General features: G+C 37.5%; 1 protein-coding gene across 9 annotated transcripts in view; it reads right to left on the bottom strand.

The window, feature by feature from the left end:
• The window catches only part of EXOC4 (exocyst complex component 4), an 815,224-nt gene that overhangs the window by 577,413 nt on the left and 220,103 nt on the right, over positions 1-17,708 (bottom strand). For 8 of the 9 annotated variants that reach the window (XR_013415598.1, XR_013415599.1, XR_013415597.1 and 5 more), the window contains 2 exons: positions 10,178-10,323; positions 5,471-5,559 (listed from right to left, as the gene is read on the bottom strand). Coding sequence is in view for 5 of the 9 variants with exons in the window: in XM_015134944.3 (XP_014990430.1) it covers positions 5,471-5,559; positions 10,178-10,323 (235 nt within the window). In the remaining 4 variants the exon portion in view is untranslated. Of the gene's footprint in view, positions 1-1,457; positions 1,613-5,470; positions 5,560-10,177; positions 10,324-17,708 lie in introns of those variants that run through there. The other variant, XM_077997363.1, reaches the window with a different exon arrangement.

Here is a 17,708-nt window from a genome sequence, read left to right as displayed (position 1 = left end):
CCGTGAATAAGGCTTGCATTCTGGGTCAAGGGAAGTGAAGGAAGTTAAGAAATTAATAAGACATGTACATATTAAGAAAAGTATAATGAGAAAAATGTTTTAAATATTGTGATAAAGAATTATAATGTGGAGAGACAGGATGCGAGAAAAGGTCAGAAAATAATGAGAAAAGGGCAGAAGACACAGATATGGAGGTCAGCTGTGCTCAGGCACCAAGTGAAGCTTGGTCTTGGCTGAGATCATCTGGGGAAAGTCTACAAAGTGAGCACAGAAGAAATCCCAGGACCAAATCATGAGATACTCCAACAGACTTTTGACAAGACTCAGAAAGAACGTGAGGATAAGAAAAAAAAAAAAAACAGCAGAAAGATCAGGTGAAATGAATACCAGAAAAAGCTAATACTAAGTCTGCCAAGCAGAGACCACTGGTGACTCGGAGAAGAGCTAACTCAGTGGACTGCAGTTGAAGAGAAAATGGGAAGTAAAGAAGTAGATGGAGCACTCTTAACTCCATGATGATAATTTTTTAATTTTTATTTATTTATTTACTGACTTATTTATTTAATTACTTATTGTGAGATGGAGTCTCACTCTGTCACCCAGGTTGGAGTGCAGTGGTGTGATCTCAGCTCACTGCAACCTCCACTTTCCAGGTTCAGGCAATTCTCCTGCCTCAGCCTCCCAAGTAGCTGGGGTTACAGGCATCTGACACCTCACCAGGCTAATTTTCTTATTTTTAGTAGAGACAGGGTTTCACCATTTTGGCCATGCTGGTCTCGAACTCCTGACCTCAAGTGATCTGCCCACCTGGGCCTCCCAAAGTGCTGGGATTACAGGTATAAGACACTGTGTCTGGCCCAAGATGATTTTTTAAAACACCACTTTATCATTTAAATCAACATTGCTAATCTAATGTTTCTAATGTAGAAATTTTTAATATTAATAATTTAATATTTAAGTTAATAGTCACAACATTCCCCTAAAGTAGTCAGGACTGATAACAGTTCTAATTTTTTCCTATGAGAAATCTGAGGCAGAATGTCACTGATAAACCCGTGACCTTATTTTGGTCATGACTGGCAGTCTTTAGATTGTTTTTTGTTTTTTGTGTTTAACCCTCACCAGATAATGTGTTCATCAATTAGCTATTCCCCTGAAGAATTATACATTAAACCTGAGAAGCTATATTCAAATTAAATGTTCATTAAAACTTGTATCTTTCTTCACTCCCAACACTGCTGTCTAAGTACAACGAAACAGCAGAGGCTAAAACCACAGGAAGCCCATGATTAACACTGACACATCCACAAGTTAGATTTCCACCTGGTATCTCACACATTTTGAAGCAGCACCCGCATCTCTGCAGCCCAACTGCCAACAGCAGACTATATAATGAACCATCTGTACCATAACAGTTAGAGCCCATTGAGATGGGTTGATAACACCAAAGAAATCTCATTTTTTTAATCCTTTTATCCCCTTGGGTGTTGTTAGACTGAGTAACATTTCTAATTGTATGATAAATTGAAAATGTTGGCAGGAACTTAACTTTTGTAAAATTTGAGCTTTTTAATGTTACTTTGTCTTTCTGGTGGATTTCTTTGCCGCTCCCCTGCGATGGAAGGAACAGTTGACCTATGAACCGAAACTACTGGGAAGCAAACCTGCCGCTATATGGTGTTAACAGAAGAAACAAAAATCTTCCCCTAGTCTCTTATGGTTTCACTGAATTATTCAATTATGATGCCTTTTCAGGGATAAGTTGAAATGCAAATCTCATTGTGGTCCTTGGACCAGTCAGATTAATGGAATAATTGAAAAAGGACAGTAGTTTTTAATGGAAGACAGGTATGATTTTCTTCTCTTTTTTTCCTGTTGAAATGTTAAAAGCATTCATCAGAGAAACTTTCCCTCCTGAATGAATCATCATCAGACTTTTACAAAAACTGGTCCACTGATTCATTCTCTCACCAAGTGTGTAATATGTCAGTTCACCTAAAGTATTTTTAATGGTTATTAGGAACATAATGTGCTTGCTAACTATTACTTTTTTTCTATTGTAACCAGAAATATTCCTTGCTGAAAACTGGTAAGTTCAATTGATTTGTGCTTGAAAGCCCATATTTCAATTAATTTTTTGAAGGATGGGAAAATTCCTAGTTAGATTATAGTGATTTCTCCATTAACCATCCTCACAGAGTAAAATTTCTCTGTCACTTAGATTTTAAAATGTTTTTCAATTACATACAGTAGTTTTGTCCTGGGCCAGAGAGCTCAAGGGCAATATTTCTACTTAATAAAGCTTATAACTGCAAAGGACAAAACCATAGATGTATACCCTCTACTTTGCCTTCAACTTAAAGACTAATGGAAAACTATAAAGCTGAAAGTGGCTCCTTTCAGGCCCTTCCTGCCTCTCCATGGTGCTCTCTATCCTATTTTAGATCCTAACTGTCCTCATTCATTCTGTCACTAAGTCAACCAGTATTTATCAAACATTTCTTGTACCAGGTGCTGTGCAAAGCACAGGAAATAAAATAGTATTTTACCCTTGGAGCTTATAGTTTTGTGGCAAACTCAAACAAGAGAGCATTGTTCCACAATGCAGTATGGAAAGTACTCAGCAGAACATCATTAAAGATGTGGCAGTAACACACAGCAGGGGCCACAACCCCAGAATGTGTGTGTATTTGTGACAGGCTGAGAGAGGAGGGACAAGCAGGGAAGCCCATCTGAATGAGTGACACCTAAATTTAACTTGGAAAGCTCAGGAGGGCTTAGCCATATACAGATGACAGAAAGGACAAACAGAATGTGTGTGAAAACTCTGAAGTCACACCACAGTACTAGAAATAGAGGAGAAGAAGAAAGGCATAGCATCCAGTGTATGTCAGACACCTTTTGAAACACTTCCTAGCTTAACTCACCTAATTTTCATGACCACCTCATGAAGTTGGGAGTGTTACTTTTATTCCCATTTAGAGAAAAGGAAAAAGAGGCACAGAGACCATGGAACTTGCCGGAGGTTACAAAGAGAGTGCTGGGGAGCCAGGTTCCTAAACGGAAGCGACCTGGGCCCAGAGCCACCTACTCTGCACTGCCACCCTACACTGTCTCTCAAGAGAGCGTGGACCACTGGGGCGGGGCTGAAAAGCCTTCCCATGGCTGCCGCACAGAGTGCTCTCCATTCTCACTCACACAAGCAGAAAGAATCTGCCACCAGTGTTGTGCCCTTGTTGACTAATTATGCTTGAGTGTGAGTGAGCGATGAGAGGTCCTTGGTCCCTATGTAACCACAGGGACATGTTCTGCCTGTTCATCTGGAAGGGTCAAATGGAAGGCTGCACTGTGCTGCCGGATGTCGACACTGGAAGAAGGTGGGCATGTGTGGGGACAAGAACACACAGAACTCTACTTTCCACTCAATTTAGCTGGGACCTTATAACTGCTCTAACAGATAATGTTTATCAATTTTTAAGAAAGAAAATAATCAGGACTCAACCTAAAAAAGAAGAAAGGAGACGCTTTGTCACCATCAAATAAATGTATGTGTATTAGAAGACAGGTGGAGAGAAAATATGGAGGCAAATGTAAACTGTTCCTTAAGGCAACTCTGAAGAGAAATTAAAATTAGGACACCGTGAATGTGAAGATACACTAACCTTAGATAAGCTGCTAAGGGCAGTTCAAGCACAATCCTACCTCCTGCAAGAATGTATGTTCTGTTATCATCATTTCCTTTCACTGTCGGCAGCCTAGCCTCTTCTCCTGGGAGGCAGCAGCCTGCCAGAGCATGGGTCACCCTCCTCCTTCACTCCTTTCTGTCCTTTCACTTGTTCCAGGTCTAATGACTGTCTGTACTCCTCTTCATCAAGACTCTCGACATGCACGCTGCACGTCTTCCAGAATGCATGACAACCCTTTCATATTAAATAAAATGTTGGTAGGCTAATCTCCTCTTCCTAATACCCTAAACATACTTCTAGGCTTGTACTTCTGGTGACCACATATATGGGCTGTAGAACTATCACTGTGATGTAACTATGAGAGAGTACAGCAGCATCTCTGAAAAAACTTAGAGGTTATTCTATTAATAACAAAGGTGAAGTTAGGAATGACAAGGCAATAGTCTTTAAATCAAGAAAGGTTCAGTGGTTACTTCATAGTCTTGTGGTATAGAATAATGAGTCTTAAAAACTAAATATTTAATTACACAGGCCAGTCACTGCAAAATGCTAATGTATCAAAGACAGTAAAAGTATTTGTTCCCATCCCTCATGGAGAAAAGCCCAGAGTTATAAAATAATTTGTGTAATCACTCCTTTCTTGTAATTTCTCTAGCAATTTATCCATACCACACACTCAGTTGTTAGTATTTACTTCCTGATATTGTTATTGACGTGTGTGTGTATGTATTTATGCACACACACATATGTATACTTTACTTTCATAACTAGATCTTTAGGCTTTATATTTCTTTGTACCCAACTTCTATTACTTCCAACACCTAAGATGTCTTACACTTAGCAGGCCCTCACCAAATTTTTTTTTTTTTTTTGAACCGTGGTCTCATTTTCTCACCCAGGTTGAAGTGCCGTGGCATGATCTCAGCTCACTGCAACCTCTGCCTCTCAGGCTCAAGCAATCTCACCTCAGCCTGCTGAGTAGCTGGGAATACGCACATGCCACCATGCCCAACTAATTTTTGTATCTTTTTATAGAAACAGAGCTTCACCATGTCATCCAGGCTGGTCTTGAACTCCTGGACTCAAGTGATCTGCCCACCTCAGTCTCCCAAAGTGCTGGGATTACAGGTGTTAGTCACCACACCTGACCTCTAAATCTTTCGTAACTCATTACATTTACTATGATCAGCATCTTTTTGTCACAGAAGGAAATGTTATCAGTCTAATATATTTATTTATATTGCATTTATTTTCTAAATATTTTCTTCCTCAGCTTACAACTCTTTGGTAACCACACATGGGTATCAAAGATCCTGTGTATCACAGTTATGTCGATTATAACATACTATTTAGAGGAATCTTTTTCCCTTTCAATAATGACAGTGGTTGCGTTTTCCCTTTCCCAAATCTCAGGTACTCCTGTAATATTCTAGAAGGTGTCAAAAACAGCAATTAGAAGTAACAGTGGCAGTCGCAGAAGACCAGCATTCTCCTAGACTCTGACTGGACTCGGGTCTTCTGTTTAAGCAAGACAAGCCTGGCCTCATCTCTCTTTGCTTTGAATTCCCACTTGAACAGTCGCAGGTTTATGAGTCCTATGGCCACAGTAATGTTTTACCTGCTTGGCAGCAGATGCTGGGAAATTATAGACGAAACAAATTATTAAGTCATTAAATGTTTGTTATCTTGAAAGGATCTTGTGAATTCAGGAAACAAACTCACACGCAATAAAGGAGATATTCCTCCAGAAAATTAATTTTTCCAGAGAAAAATCAATCACCCACCTTGCAGTTCTCCACTCCGACTATAGAGTTCCCTTCTCTGTTCTCGCAGATAGGCGCTCATACTGATGGCATGGGAGGACGATTCGAACCTGCAGAGAAACATAGGGGAAACAGACAAGCAAGTATAAAATGAGTAAGGGCTGACCAGGTCTGTATTCCACAAGTATTCTACTCTGGTCTGTGTGGTGCTCCCCGACGTTCTGTGATGAAGACACTTTGGCTATACCATGACAGGGCCAGGGCCAGCTGCCACAGACCTTGATTTATGAATGATATTCCTGGCTAAGGCTCCATTACAACCGTATTTGGATCTTTTGCTAATTCTCCATTTCAACTGGTACAACTCTGATCTGCCCCAACTTCCTTTTGCTTTCAGACCCCCATCTGCCTTTGCCAGGATCCTTATACATACAGCAATGAGAGCATCCTATGAAGTCATTCTAATTACGTTACCATCCAGCTCAAAAGTCACCAGTGACTGCCATCTGCCAACACAGACACACTGGCTCCTCAGAGCAGAACTCGCGCCTAACTCCCATAGGTAGAGGACTAGACAAAGGACATACTAGAAATGTGGCTGAAAAATGGCACCAGAAAAGCAAGGCAGCTATAGTCTCTCCCTAAATGGCCGAAAAAACAGTTTCTTCTCTAAATGGCTGCTAGTTTTTTGACCTGCTGCCTACCATATAAAATACTCTCAAAAATACCAAGCTACGCAATATTGTTCACACCTACCCAGGAACTATTTCAGAGGTTAGAAACACTGGTGAAGGAAGGAGAACGAGAGACTCATGACAAAGAACAGGTTTCTAAAACCTAAAATAATAACTATAAAAAGAAATAACAAAAACAAATCAGTCTTAAGAGAAACGTGCAAGTAAGAAAAAAACAGATAAAATTATGACATATCAAACAGTAAATCCTTTGATGTGCTAAGAGATTCCATTTCAAACTGAGATTTCAAAGGCAGGATAACAACCTGCCAGACGGAGGAATCCTTCTATGAATGACTGCCACTAAGGGGTAAGCAGCAACATAGTACAAGCAACAGCGCTAATGGGATAGGTTTCTGGCAACAAGGCAGGCACACCATCATTTTCTCAATTATGTCTTCTTTATCCTTTCCTTGACAAGGAAGATGAATACCAAGATGAATGTCAGTCTGTGAGGGAAACACTTGGGTTACTTGATCCCCTCTCTGCACCCTGCCAAGAACTAAGAGGGTACTAACAGCCGGAAAGCAGGCAAAGTGTGCAGTACTTCAAACATGCCACCTGCCAGTCAAGGGCAGAAAAGAAGCCACTGACCTCCAAAAAGCATGCTGACAGCTATTGATCAGATATGACAAAGAAAAAAAAATAAACTCTTAAGCAAAGAATAGAGAGGCACACATAGCACAATAAGGCAGGACTTAAACAAACTTAATTAACCTTAGCTAAGGGCAATTAAAGAGGGTAATAAAGTCCTTCACATATGTGATAAAAACAGATTACAGCTCGCCAAAATCTTAATCCTTTATGACTTGATGTATTTTTGCTACTCAGGAATTCTTTTTATGTCTGCGACAAGTCACAGATTGATATAATTTTGCAGTAAAAGAGGCACTAGAGATTGAGTCTCACCTCCTTATTTTATAGCCAGAGGCACTGAGACCTGCCCAGACTCACATGGGCTCAATGATAGAACCAAGACTGGAAACAGGTACATCTGTAATAATGGCCTAATTCTGTGTCTCTGTGATAAGTTTCATTACTGCCCAATAATAATAAATGTGTAATAATTATTTAAGACAATTTGTTCATTTCCAACAATTTCTATTTTTTTTTCCAATACCACAACTTCAGAAGCACTGGCTAAATGTTTGAAAATGTGTATGCCGTCTGACTGAGGCTGAAAGTCAGAGTGATGGTTGAGAGCATGAACTCTAAAAACCCTAAAGCCTGCTTTCTGCAATGATTCCATATTTAGAAGGTTCAATTGAGCTAGAAATAGAGAAAAGAAAAAAGAGAAGAGGAGAGGAGAGGAGAGAAGAAGAGAAAAGAAGAGAAGAGAAAAGAAAAGACAAGACAAGAAAAGAGCCTGGTGAAGCGCATTTGAGACAGTGTCAGTTGCCTCTACCAACTACCTTTTCCTTCTACTATCTTTGTGCTTGCTGGTATAGCTCTGATTCCATCTGGGCATTCTACTTCCTTGCTCTTTACTCAGTCATGTGCTCAGAAAAAGTGGCTTCCTCTCCAGCTGGAAACCTAGCACCAGAGAGGAACCTGACTAGTTTAAGACAACCACTGAGATCTGCTTCCCCTTGCCAGTGACTAATTTAGTAATGGGCTTATGACCCAATCCTAGAGCTTAATAGGAACTTACCAAAGAGTTTTGTCACTAGCAGAAATGACTAATAAATTGATAATTAATAAGTACTAATTTAAAAATATTTAAAATGGTACAGCCACTTTAGAAGACAGTTTGACAGTGTCTTATGAAGCTAAACATAGTATTACCAAATGATCCAGCAATGTTGCTCCCAGGTATTTACAAAAATGAGTTGAAAAGTTATGTCACACCAAAACCTGCACATGAGTGTTTAGAGCAGCTTTATTCATGATTGCCAGAAGTTGGAAGCAACCAAAATGTCCTTCCATAGGTAAATAAGCAAGCTATGGCATATCCACACAAACGAATGTTACTCAGCAACACAAAGAGACACCTATCAAGCCACAAAAAGATGTGGAAGAAATTTAAATGCATCCTGCTAAGTGAAAGAAGCCATTCTGAAAAGGCTAAACACTGATTCTGACTATACGACATTCTGGAAGAAGCAAAACCTGTGGAGATAGTCAAAAGATCAGAGGTTGCCAGGGGTTAGGGAGGGTGGAGGGATGAATATGTGGTGAATGGAAGATGTTTAGGGCAGTGAAACTGTTCTGCATGACACTGTAATGGTGGATACATGACCTTATGCCTTTGTGAAGACCCATTGGAACTGTGCAACGCAAAGAGTAAACCCTAATGTAAACTATGGAATTTAGTTAATAATGACATGTCAATACTGGTTCATCAATTCTAACAAACAGACCACGCTAATACCAGATGTTAATAGGGTAAAACGAGAATGGGGAAATATAAAGGAACTCTCTGTGTTTCCTGCTCTACTTTTCTATAAAGCTAAAACTGTTCTAAAAATAAAGTCTATATTTTTTTTAAAGAGACAGATTCACAGGGAGAATCACATGCTATTTTCTTGCCCACACTGTCTTTAGTGGACTGGACACACCTCGTGATCACAATAGAAAACATTACTAATGTGTTGAGAATGGCAATACAGAGAGATGGAAAGGGCTGAGTCCTTTACGATACTGTACAGTTGAATTAAGGAAACATCCACATTCATCCCTGTTATGTGAGATGGTAACTTTCCTATAGTTCAACCTGTTGTACTTAAGGTTTTATGTTACTTGCAGCCTAAAGCATTTTAACTGATATTGCAGCTACTCTCTGAATAAAACTATTTAAAAAGGAATGCATTCAATAAACGGAATAGATTTCATTTCTGGCAGGGACATACTAAATAAATCTCTCTGCTAGATCACAAAATAAATAAACTGTTGAAGCTTTCTTTAATTATTAAAAACACTACAAATCTAAGACAAAAACAAGCCTCAAATGTGAATCAATAGAAGGTATTAGAGCTCCAACTAGTGAAAAAGAACAAATTCAATATACTGGGATACTTCTGTGGTGGTCACTTTACATGCTTATATTTACAGACACAACTTCTTAAATATCTACTAAACCCTCAAAAGAAATAGATCTAAAGTAAGACTGCCAGGATTTAAATCCTCCTTCTACCACATGTTAGCTATGCGACCTTATATAAATTCCTTAACCATTCATGTCTCAATTTTTTTTATGTATACAAAGTATACAACCCTTGCCTATAAGGTTGTTGTAATTAGTAAATAAAATAATCTATGAAAATAATGTAATGCCTTGATTAGCACTTAGTAAGAACTCAATAAACGTTAGCTACTACTGCTGCTGCTGAAATTTAGTATAATCCAATTTAAAGTATGTTTAATTGAGATTATTTTGGGAAACTCACCCAGTATACTGCCTGATACCTAGGAAACAATCAATGGTAGCTGTTATTATTGAAGTTATTATCAATATTATTAACTATTAGCTGTTGCCAAGAGATACACACTTTGGGCACATGGCTTGTTGGAGTTAACGAAAGTAATAATTAGGAAAAAAAAAAAAACCTAGATTGTTCTTTTATTAAACAAGTAACCACATAAGGCCCAATACTGCTTAGCTAGAAACATTTGCATAACTTTATTAACAACGGTTGTTTCTTGGCTCTTGGGGCTTTTTCAAGGCTGACATATTTCATTTCCTTTCATTTCATATAAAATTCCCCAGAAACAATTGGGGAGTTTCATTTCTCTTAATTTTAAATAAAACTTCCCTGAAACAAGTTCCAGAAATTTTTATTAGGAGTTCCAGGTAGTCCAGTCACCATACCCAAAACAGCCACTTCACCTGACAGAAAACAAAAATAAATAAAACTCAACATATATTCACTTCCTCTAAATTACTTCAATCAACTTAAGCTAGAGAAAGTTATGGCTATCAATAAAGTAGGAAGTCATCTTACTTCAGTCTAAGAATTCTTAAAACCTATTATCTTAACAGCAGAATAATACTTACTTGAAAAGAGAATTTTTTGGCCTTTGAGGTTTCTTCTTGGCAAAAAAGGCTGCAAACTCTCGTCCAGTGCTGGCATAGCTTAGTTGAGCTGATGGTTCAGAAGCCGTACGAGTATTTTTCATATCCAAGTACTCAGTTAACAGCATCTGTGCAACCAGATAAACAAGTTAATGTTAATATACACATTTTTAATGTGCTATTAAGAAAAACTATTTTAAAACCATGCAAATGTAATTCTAAAACCTCATGCTTGACATTCAGGAATATATTAACCTGGTCATTAATTTTCCTAGTTGGGGATCTAAGAAAAGATTCATTATAGCTGGTAAGTCATTTACTTGTTACCTATTCATATAGGGAAGAGGTGTGGTGGGCATCTGAACATGGGAGTAAAAGGAACGTTTTTATTGAGTATCTACTATGTGCTAGATATTGTGCTGAGTGAGTGAATCAACATTCCTCTTTAATCACAATTTAATCCTCACTATTCTGAACTACAGCAGCATTAGCAGCAATGCCATAACATTTACTCAGGGCTTACTATGATGCAGGCAACATGTTAATCCATGTAAAATGTATTATCTCTTTTAAAGCACGGAATTTTATCAGATAAATTCACAGATTATAAACAAAGAAATGGAGCTTACAGAGGTTCAAGAGCTGTAAAGTGATCCCTAGTGGACTAGGAAGTCCATGCTCTTACCACTCACTATTACACATAGTGGATAAACACTACAACAAACCTGCCAATAAGAGATACAGAAAGGCCACAGGAAGCTAAGAAGTCCTGACCTACAAAGAATTTCCATAGCCACTACTCATTTGAGAGCTTCAACAGAAGAAAAGCAATTGCCTTTTAAAAAATCGACTACTAGGTAGGCAAAGTGGCTCATGCCTGTAATCCCAGCACTTTGGGAGGCTGAGGTAGGAGTATCACTTGAGGCCAGAAGTTCAAGACCAGCCTGACCAACATAGTGAAACCTTATCTCTACTTTAAAAAAAAAAAAAAAAAAAAATTGACTGGGTATGATGGTGCACAAGTGTAGTCCCAGCTACTTGGGAGGCTGAAGCACAAGAATCACTTGAAGCAGAGGTTGCAATGGGCTGAGATCACGCCACTGCACTCCAGCCTGGGTGACAGAGTGAGACTCCGTCTCAAAAAAATTAAAAAATTAAAAAATTGACTACTGCCAACAGGTTCTACTTATAAAATCAATCCAATTTAAAATCTAAGAATTATCACAAAGCAAAAACCCATAACAAATACACTAAAAACAAAAGGCAGCAAATTGAAACATGCTACCAGAGAGATCATGTAACCACAAAGACAATAAGAAGGAAGAGTTACAAAATGACTAGAAAACAAGTAACAAAATATCAGCAGTAAGTCCTTACCTATCAATAATAACACAATGTAAACGAACTAAATTCCCTGATTAGATACACAGTAGCTGAATGAATTAAAAAACAAGACCCAGGCTGGGTGCGGTGGCTCACACCTGTAATCCCAGCACTTTGGGACTTTGGGAGGCAGAGGAGGGCAGATCACGAGATCAAGAGCATCCTGGCTAACATGGTGAAACCCTGTCTCTACTAAAAATACAAAAAATTAGCTGGGCGTGGTAGTGGGCGCCTGTACTTCCAGCTACTAGGGAGGCTGAGGCAGGAGGATGGCATGAACCCGGGAGGCAGAGCTTGCAGTGAGCCGAGATCACGCCACTGCACTCCAGCCTCGGCAACAGAGTGAGACTCTGTCTAATAAATAACAAATAAATAAATACATAAATAAGACCCAGTAATGTGGTGCATGCAAGAAACTCACTTTGCCTATAAAGACACATGGACTAAAAGTAAAGATATGGAAAAAGTTATTCCATACAAATGGAAAACACAACAGAGTAGGATTTGCTATACCAATACCAGACAAAATAGACTTTAAGTCAAAAACTGTAAAAAAGATTAAAAAAAAGGACATTAATTAAGGGATCAATTCTGCAAGAGAATATAACAATAGTAAATATATATGCACCCAACACAAGAGCACACAGGTCTATAGGTGGCAGTAAATGGACTTTATTTCATTTTCTTATTTCAATCCAATAAGGATTGCACCTGGAAAGTATAAAACATGTCAATAGACTGGTAAATATTTTTTATTTATTTATGAAGCCACTAGAGTATTATTCAGTATGTGAATGAAATAATATAATGATAAATACTATCTCTGTTAATACATCACCCAAACTATCCAATGATCAGGGAGAATATTGAGTTGGGTCTCTAGGAACAACTCAACTCAGGGACTAAATTATATTGTATATTTGTCACTGCTACTAATAAGATTTTCAGCAATCTGTGATCAAAAAGACCAGTAAACCAGAAAAGAATTTCAAATTAAAATAACACAGAAAGATGTATAGAAATGCATTGTTTCACTCATATTTCAGATGGTTAACACCAACATGACAGAGCGATGTTTCTACTAAAGCGTGAAAATGCATTAATCCAAGTAACTCTTTTGAGGACTTGCTGTCCTAGAATCCAATAATTAAGGCCTTGTGTAATAAAATACTGACCTCAAAACACAGGTATTTTAAGATCATTTTGCTTTTTCTCATCATCAGTAAAGTCCCTTTAATTGTTACCACTCAGCATTGTTAGTCTATTCCTATCCACCCACTTCTGCTTTCAATCTGCAAACACATACTTATCCTACTTTCTCAAAAAAATCTTGCATTGGTCCTCATGCTATATCTATAATCTTATTTTCCTTTTGTCTTTGGGTTCCAAACTTTAAAAAGTAGCCTTTACATCTACTGTTTCCTTTATCACAATGTGATTTATTCCTCATTTCTCTCCTGAGCTCTAGTCCCACATCTGTGACTGCATGCTTGATATATATTCACATATTTCACTAATAAAATCAACTTCTCTGAAACCTAAATCATCTTCCCACAAAAGCATTAATTCCTTCTGTCTTCTTTTTGTTGGTAGTTTCTTATTTTCACTACTTTTCAGGTTTAAAACTTCAGGACCATCTTTTGATACATTTCCATACCCTTTGTGCCCATAAAGGAATTAGTCCTCAAGATCATTAATGACTGTTCCTCAACTCTCTCCTAGTTTGCCCATTTCTGTCCATTTTGACAGCCACCAACTTAGTTCAATTAGTATTCACTGAATTTTCTGTCTCTCATCTCTTACCCTTCCAGTCCTCCTCACATACTATCAACAGACAGTCCTAAAACACTGCTGCTATCATCAGAAGGCTACTCCTTTCATCGTCTACAATATTCTGACTTCAATACATATTTCCAAGTGTATCTTATTCTCTCAAATGTGAACCCAACACTGCAATCAAAATTACTTAACTCTTCCCTTAATATATGTGGGCATTCTCATTTCTAAAAGGCCTAATCTAGATTACCTTCTCTCCTAAATAAATACCAACAAACCCTTCCAAGAACAATTCCAATGTTTTTTCTTCAATGAGCCCTTCCCAGGCCACTGTAGTTGGCCATACCCTTTCCTGAACTCTTAAAACACCCATTTTCTACATCATTCAATAATATTCATCAAAAACTGCCTGATATTATTAGTCCTTATTTAATAAAAAAGACACCTGACTACCCCCAATTTATATGTTCCTTAAAGCATTACATTTCTTTACTTCCACCATAGAGCCATGCAACAGACCAGCAAATCAAAAAAATACAACTGCTGAACATTTTTTTTAAAGTATATAAGAAGCCTTAATGAATATGTTGTTATATGCAAATTAAAAATAGTCTCCAAAGTAGAATGAACTCTGTAAATTAATCCTCAGTACAAAAATCTACAATACAAATAAAATTTAAAAGAAAAGGAATGGTTGTGATTTTTAACCACAGATAAAATGTCTTTGGAGCATCTAATATATCTTCTTAGCTTAAATGAGTATTTGTTCCTTCACTAAGATACCTATAGATTGATATGTGTGTGTGTGTGTATGTGTGTGTGTGTGTATATATATATATATATATATATATATTTTTTTTTTTTTTTTTTTTTTTTTTTTTTGGAGACAGAGCCTTGCTCTGCCGCCCAGGCTGGAGTGCAGTGGCCTGATCTCGGCTCACTGCAAGCTCCGCCTCCCGGGTTCACGCCATTCTCCTGCTTCAGCCTCCCGAGTAGCTGGGACTACAGGCGCCCACCACCTCGCCCGGCTAGTTTTTTGTATTTTTTAGTAGAGATGGGGTTTCACCGTGTTAGCCAGGATGGTCTCGATCTCCTGACCTCGTGATCCGCCCGTCTCGGCCTCCCAAAGTGCTGGAATTACAGGCTTGAGCCACCGTGCCCGGCCAATGAGTATATATTAACATGCATCTATCGACATTTATACCAAAATTACTATCTTTGCAGAATACTGGTATCTCATAAAAACAGGAGTAGTGGTTTGCACAGATTTCAGTCTGTACAACTATGAACCCCATTTTCCTTGCTTTTTTTTTCTTGCCTTTTTTTTAAGATGGAGTCTCGCTCTGTTGCCCAGGCTGGAGTGCAGTGGCACGATCTCGGCTCACTGAATCCATCGCCTCCCAGGTTCAAGCGATTCTCCTGCCTCACTCGCCTGAGTAGCAGGGATTACAGGTGCGTGCCACCACACCAGGCTAATTTCTGTATTTTTAGTAGAGACGGGGTTTCACCGTGTTAGCCAGGACGGTCTCGATCTCCTGACCTCGTGATCCGCCCGCCTCAGCCTCCCAAAGTGCTGGGATTACAGGCGTGAACCACTACGTCCTGCCCCAAGTTTCTTGACTACTAACTTCACATATTCAGTGATTTACATTAAGCCATAGTATATTGGTCCTCCTTGATGAATCTGATAATAGACATGAGAAATAGTAACACGAAAACATCACCTCAAGCTCCCAACATGAACTAAGACTCAATTTCTCTTGGACAATATTTTAAATGTGCCTATATTAAATACTGGAATTTTCAATAACTTGCTCTTTTAAAATGCAAGTGCCCAAAAGTTTGTATTCTGGGTACAGCAAAGCAGTTCTCATTGAACTGGTCCTCTTGCTGATAATTGTAAAAGCCAAAAAAATACTAAAAAATAAGAATTTGAAGACCCTAGAGCGGAATCTAGTTAGGCAGAAACTGACAGCTATGATCCCTGGAAGAAACAAGGAAGCACAGTAGGTGAATCCCTCTGGCTTTCTTCCAGAAGGCACCTCCTGGTTTTCATGGAGCAAGGGAAGAGCCCAAGCAGAAAGTATAGTGTTACCCGATACAGGATGTCTCAAAGGCACTTGAAAAGGATGAGAGACAAAATCAGGCTAATACAGCCACCAAATTATAACCTTGATTCCTGAAAACATTATAGCCAAGAGACTGAAATAATATAATAATATTTTTAAGGTAGGATGTCCATTTTAAATTACCAAAAATTATCGGGTTTTCCTCATAGATTTACTATGAATAGAGTGTTAATAACAGAAAAAGTTATTTTTTTCAATATAGCAGTCTAATTTCCCCATTGTATAAAGTCTAAAATATTCTGCAGTAAGGAAAGCAAAGGAAAAATCATCGTTTTGAAAACAAAGTGGATGCCTGCTCAATTATACTCATTGTCAGTGGCAGTTGTACAATTAAAACCACTAATGCTATGGTCTTGTGAATGGTTCATTAGTGTTCAGAATAAAACAAATCAAAAACTTCCAAGAGTACACAGGTATTTTGGGTCCTGTATCAAACATCTGATCAAACTACTCATGTTTTGTTTTTTTTTCTTTTTCCCAAGAGAATAGCTCTTAGCAAAGAAAGCCCAGTTTTAATAGCTTCCAAATGCTTTCATTCATTTTAAATATATATTTATTTAACACATAAAATATGCAAAGTATTATGCTAGATATAAAACCAGGACTCAAAAATAAGTCCTTCCCTCAGTGTACTTATCTAGTAATAGAGACACACATGAATGACTACAATACAAAGGAGAAAGTGGTAAAACATCAGGACAAAAATATGGCTAAGTGCATTTGTAGGAGGACAAGATGGCTCCTACTTAGGGCAACAAAAAAAGCATTCAAGATCATGGAACTATAGAAGGACATAAATTGAATCTTAGAATGTATGGGAAAAAAAAAAGGCACAGAACAGAATAAGCAAAGAAATAGTGCTGGAACCATTTAGGGCGTCTTCAGTAACTAACAAATATTTCAGGTGACATTAAAATGACCAACGAGAGGTAAGCCTGGAAAGGGAGTACACTGACAAACTTCCAAGAATCTTTCAAAAAAAAAAAAAAAAAGAAAAAAAAAAAAGAATCTGTAATAACAAACTTACAAACTGAAGCCAAATACAAAATGAGGCAATGAAAAAAGAGTTTTAAACAGGCAAATGAAATGGTGATAAACATGCTGTATGTAAATTGATCTGACAGCATACAAAATTATTGACTGGAAGGAAATGGGATTGGAGGCAAAAAGAATGATCAGGAAAATCCTATAAAGGAAGGAGAGCAAGAAGAGACAACCTACCAAGACAGCTCAATTTAGAAAATTGAAAGGTTTTAAACTAAAGCAGTGGCAATAAGATTAGACAATTAGGACAAATTTAAGAGTCAAGGCAGAGAAAAAAAATGAACAAAATTTAATCAGTCATTCTGAAAAAAAAGGAGAAAAAAGAAAAAAGGAGAAATAAAAGCAATGGCTAAAAGATTGCTATTTGAGGGATTTAAAAAATTATGGTTCTATGAACAATAATTAAGAATGCACGAAAAATGGGTTTCGTGGCACATGGCGGCAATAAATTTTGTTTGGAATATACTCCCTTGAACTTGAAGTAAATAATGTGAATAGGTTAAGATTGATGGTATTTCCATGTTCTATAAGTTAATAAATTTGCATTAGGTCAAAAAGTTCCTTGGTGATGCTAGCTGCAGGTTTTTCACAAGTGTCTTTTATGAGGTTGAGTAAGTTTCATTTTTTAATGAATAATCAGTGGAGGTCAAGTGCTTTTCCATATCTATTGAGATGATTATGTGACTTTGGCTCTTTATTAATATGATAATACATTAATTGACTTTTAAAATAAATCCCAATGAATCACGGTATAATACAGTTTATATGTCGATACATTCAGTTTGTTAATATTTTGTTCAACATATTATACTTATGTTTGTAAGTCTACAGTTTCCTATAATACTTTGGCTTTGTTATTGAGTAAGACTGGCCTACTAGGATGCATTAGAAACTGTTTCTCTATTTTCTGAAAGAGTTTGCAAAGAACTGGTATTATTTCATCTTTAAATGTTTGACAGAATATTTGTGTGAATTACATAATATGCAGGAAAATTTTTAATTACTAATTTATTTGTTATAGGACAATTCAGATTTTCTATTTCTTCTTGAGTCAGTTTTGGTACTTTGTGTCTTTGTAGAAATTTGTCTGTTTCATCTACATTGTCTGACTGGCATATCATAGTAGTATCAGAATCCTTTTAATTTCTGTATAGAGTCTGTAGTTACATCTCCTCTTTCAT

This window comes from Macaca mulatta, chromosome 3 (assembly GCF_049350105.2).
Source record: "Macaca mulatta isolate MMU2019108-1 chromosome 3, T2T-MMU8v2.0, whole genome shotgun sequence".
Taxonomy (NCBI): Eukaryota; Metazoa; Chordata; class Mammalia; order Primates; family Cercopithecidae; genus Macaca; species Macaca mulatta.
The sequence above is the reverse complement of the archived record's forward strand: the minus strand, read 5'-3'. Positions and strand labels throughout refer to the sequence as shown.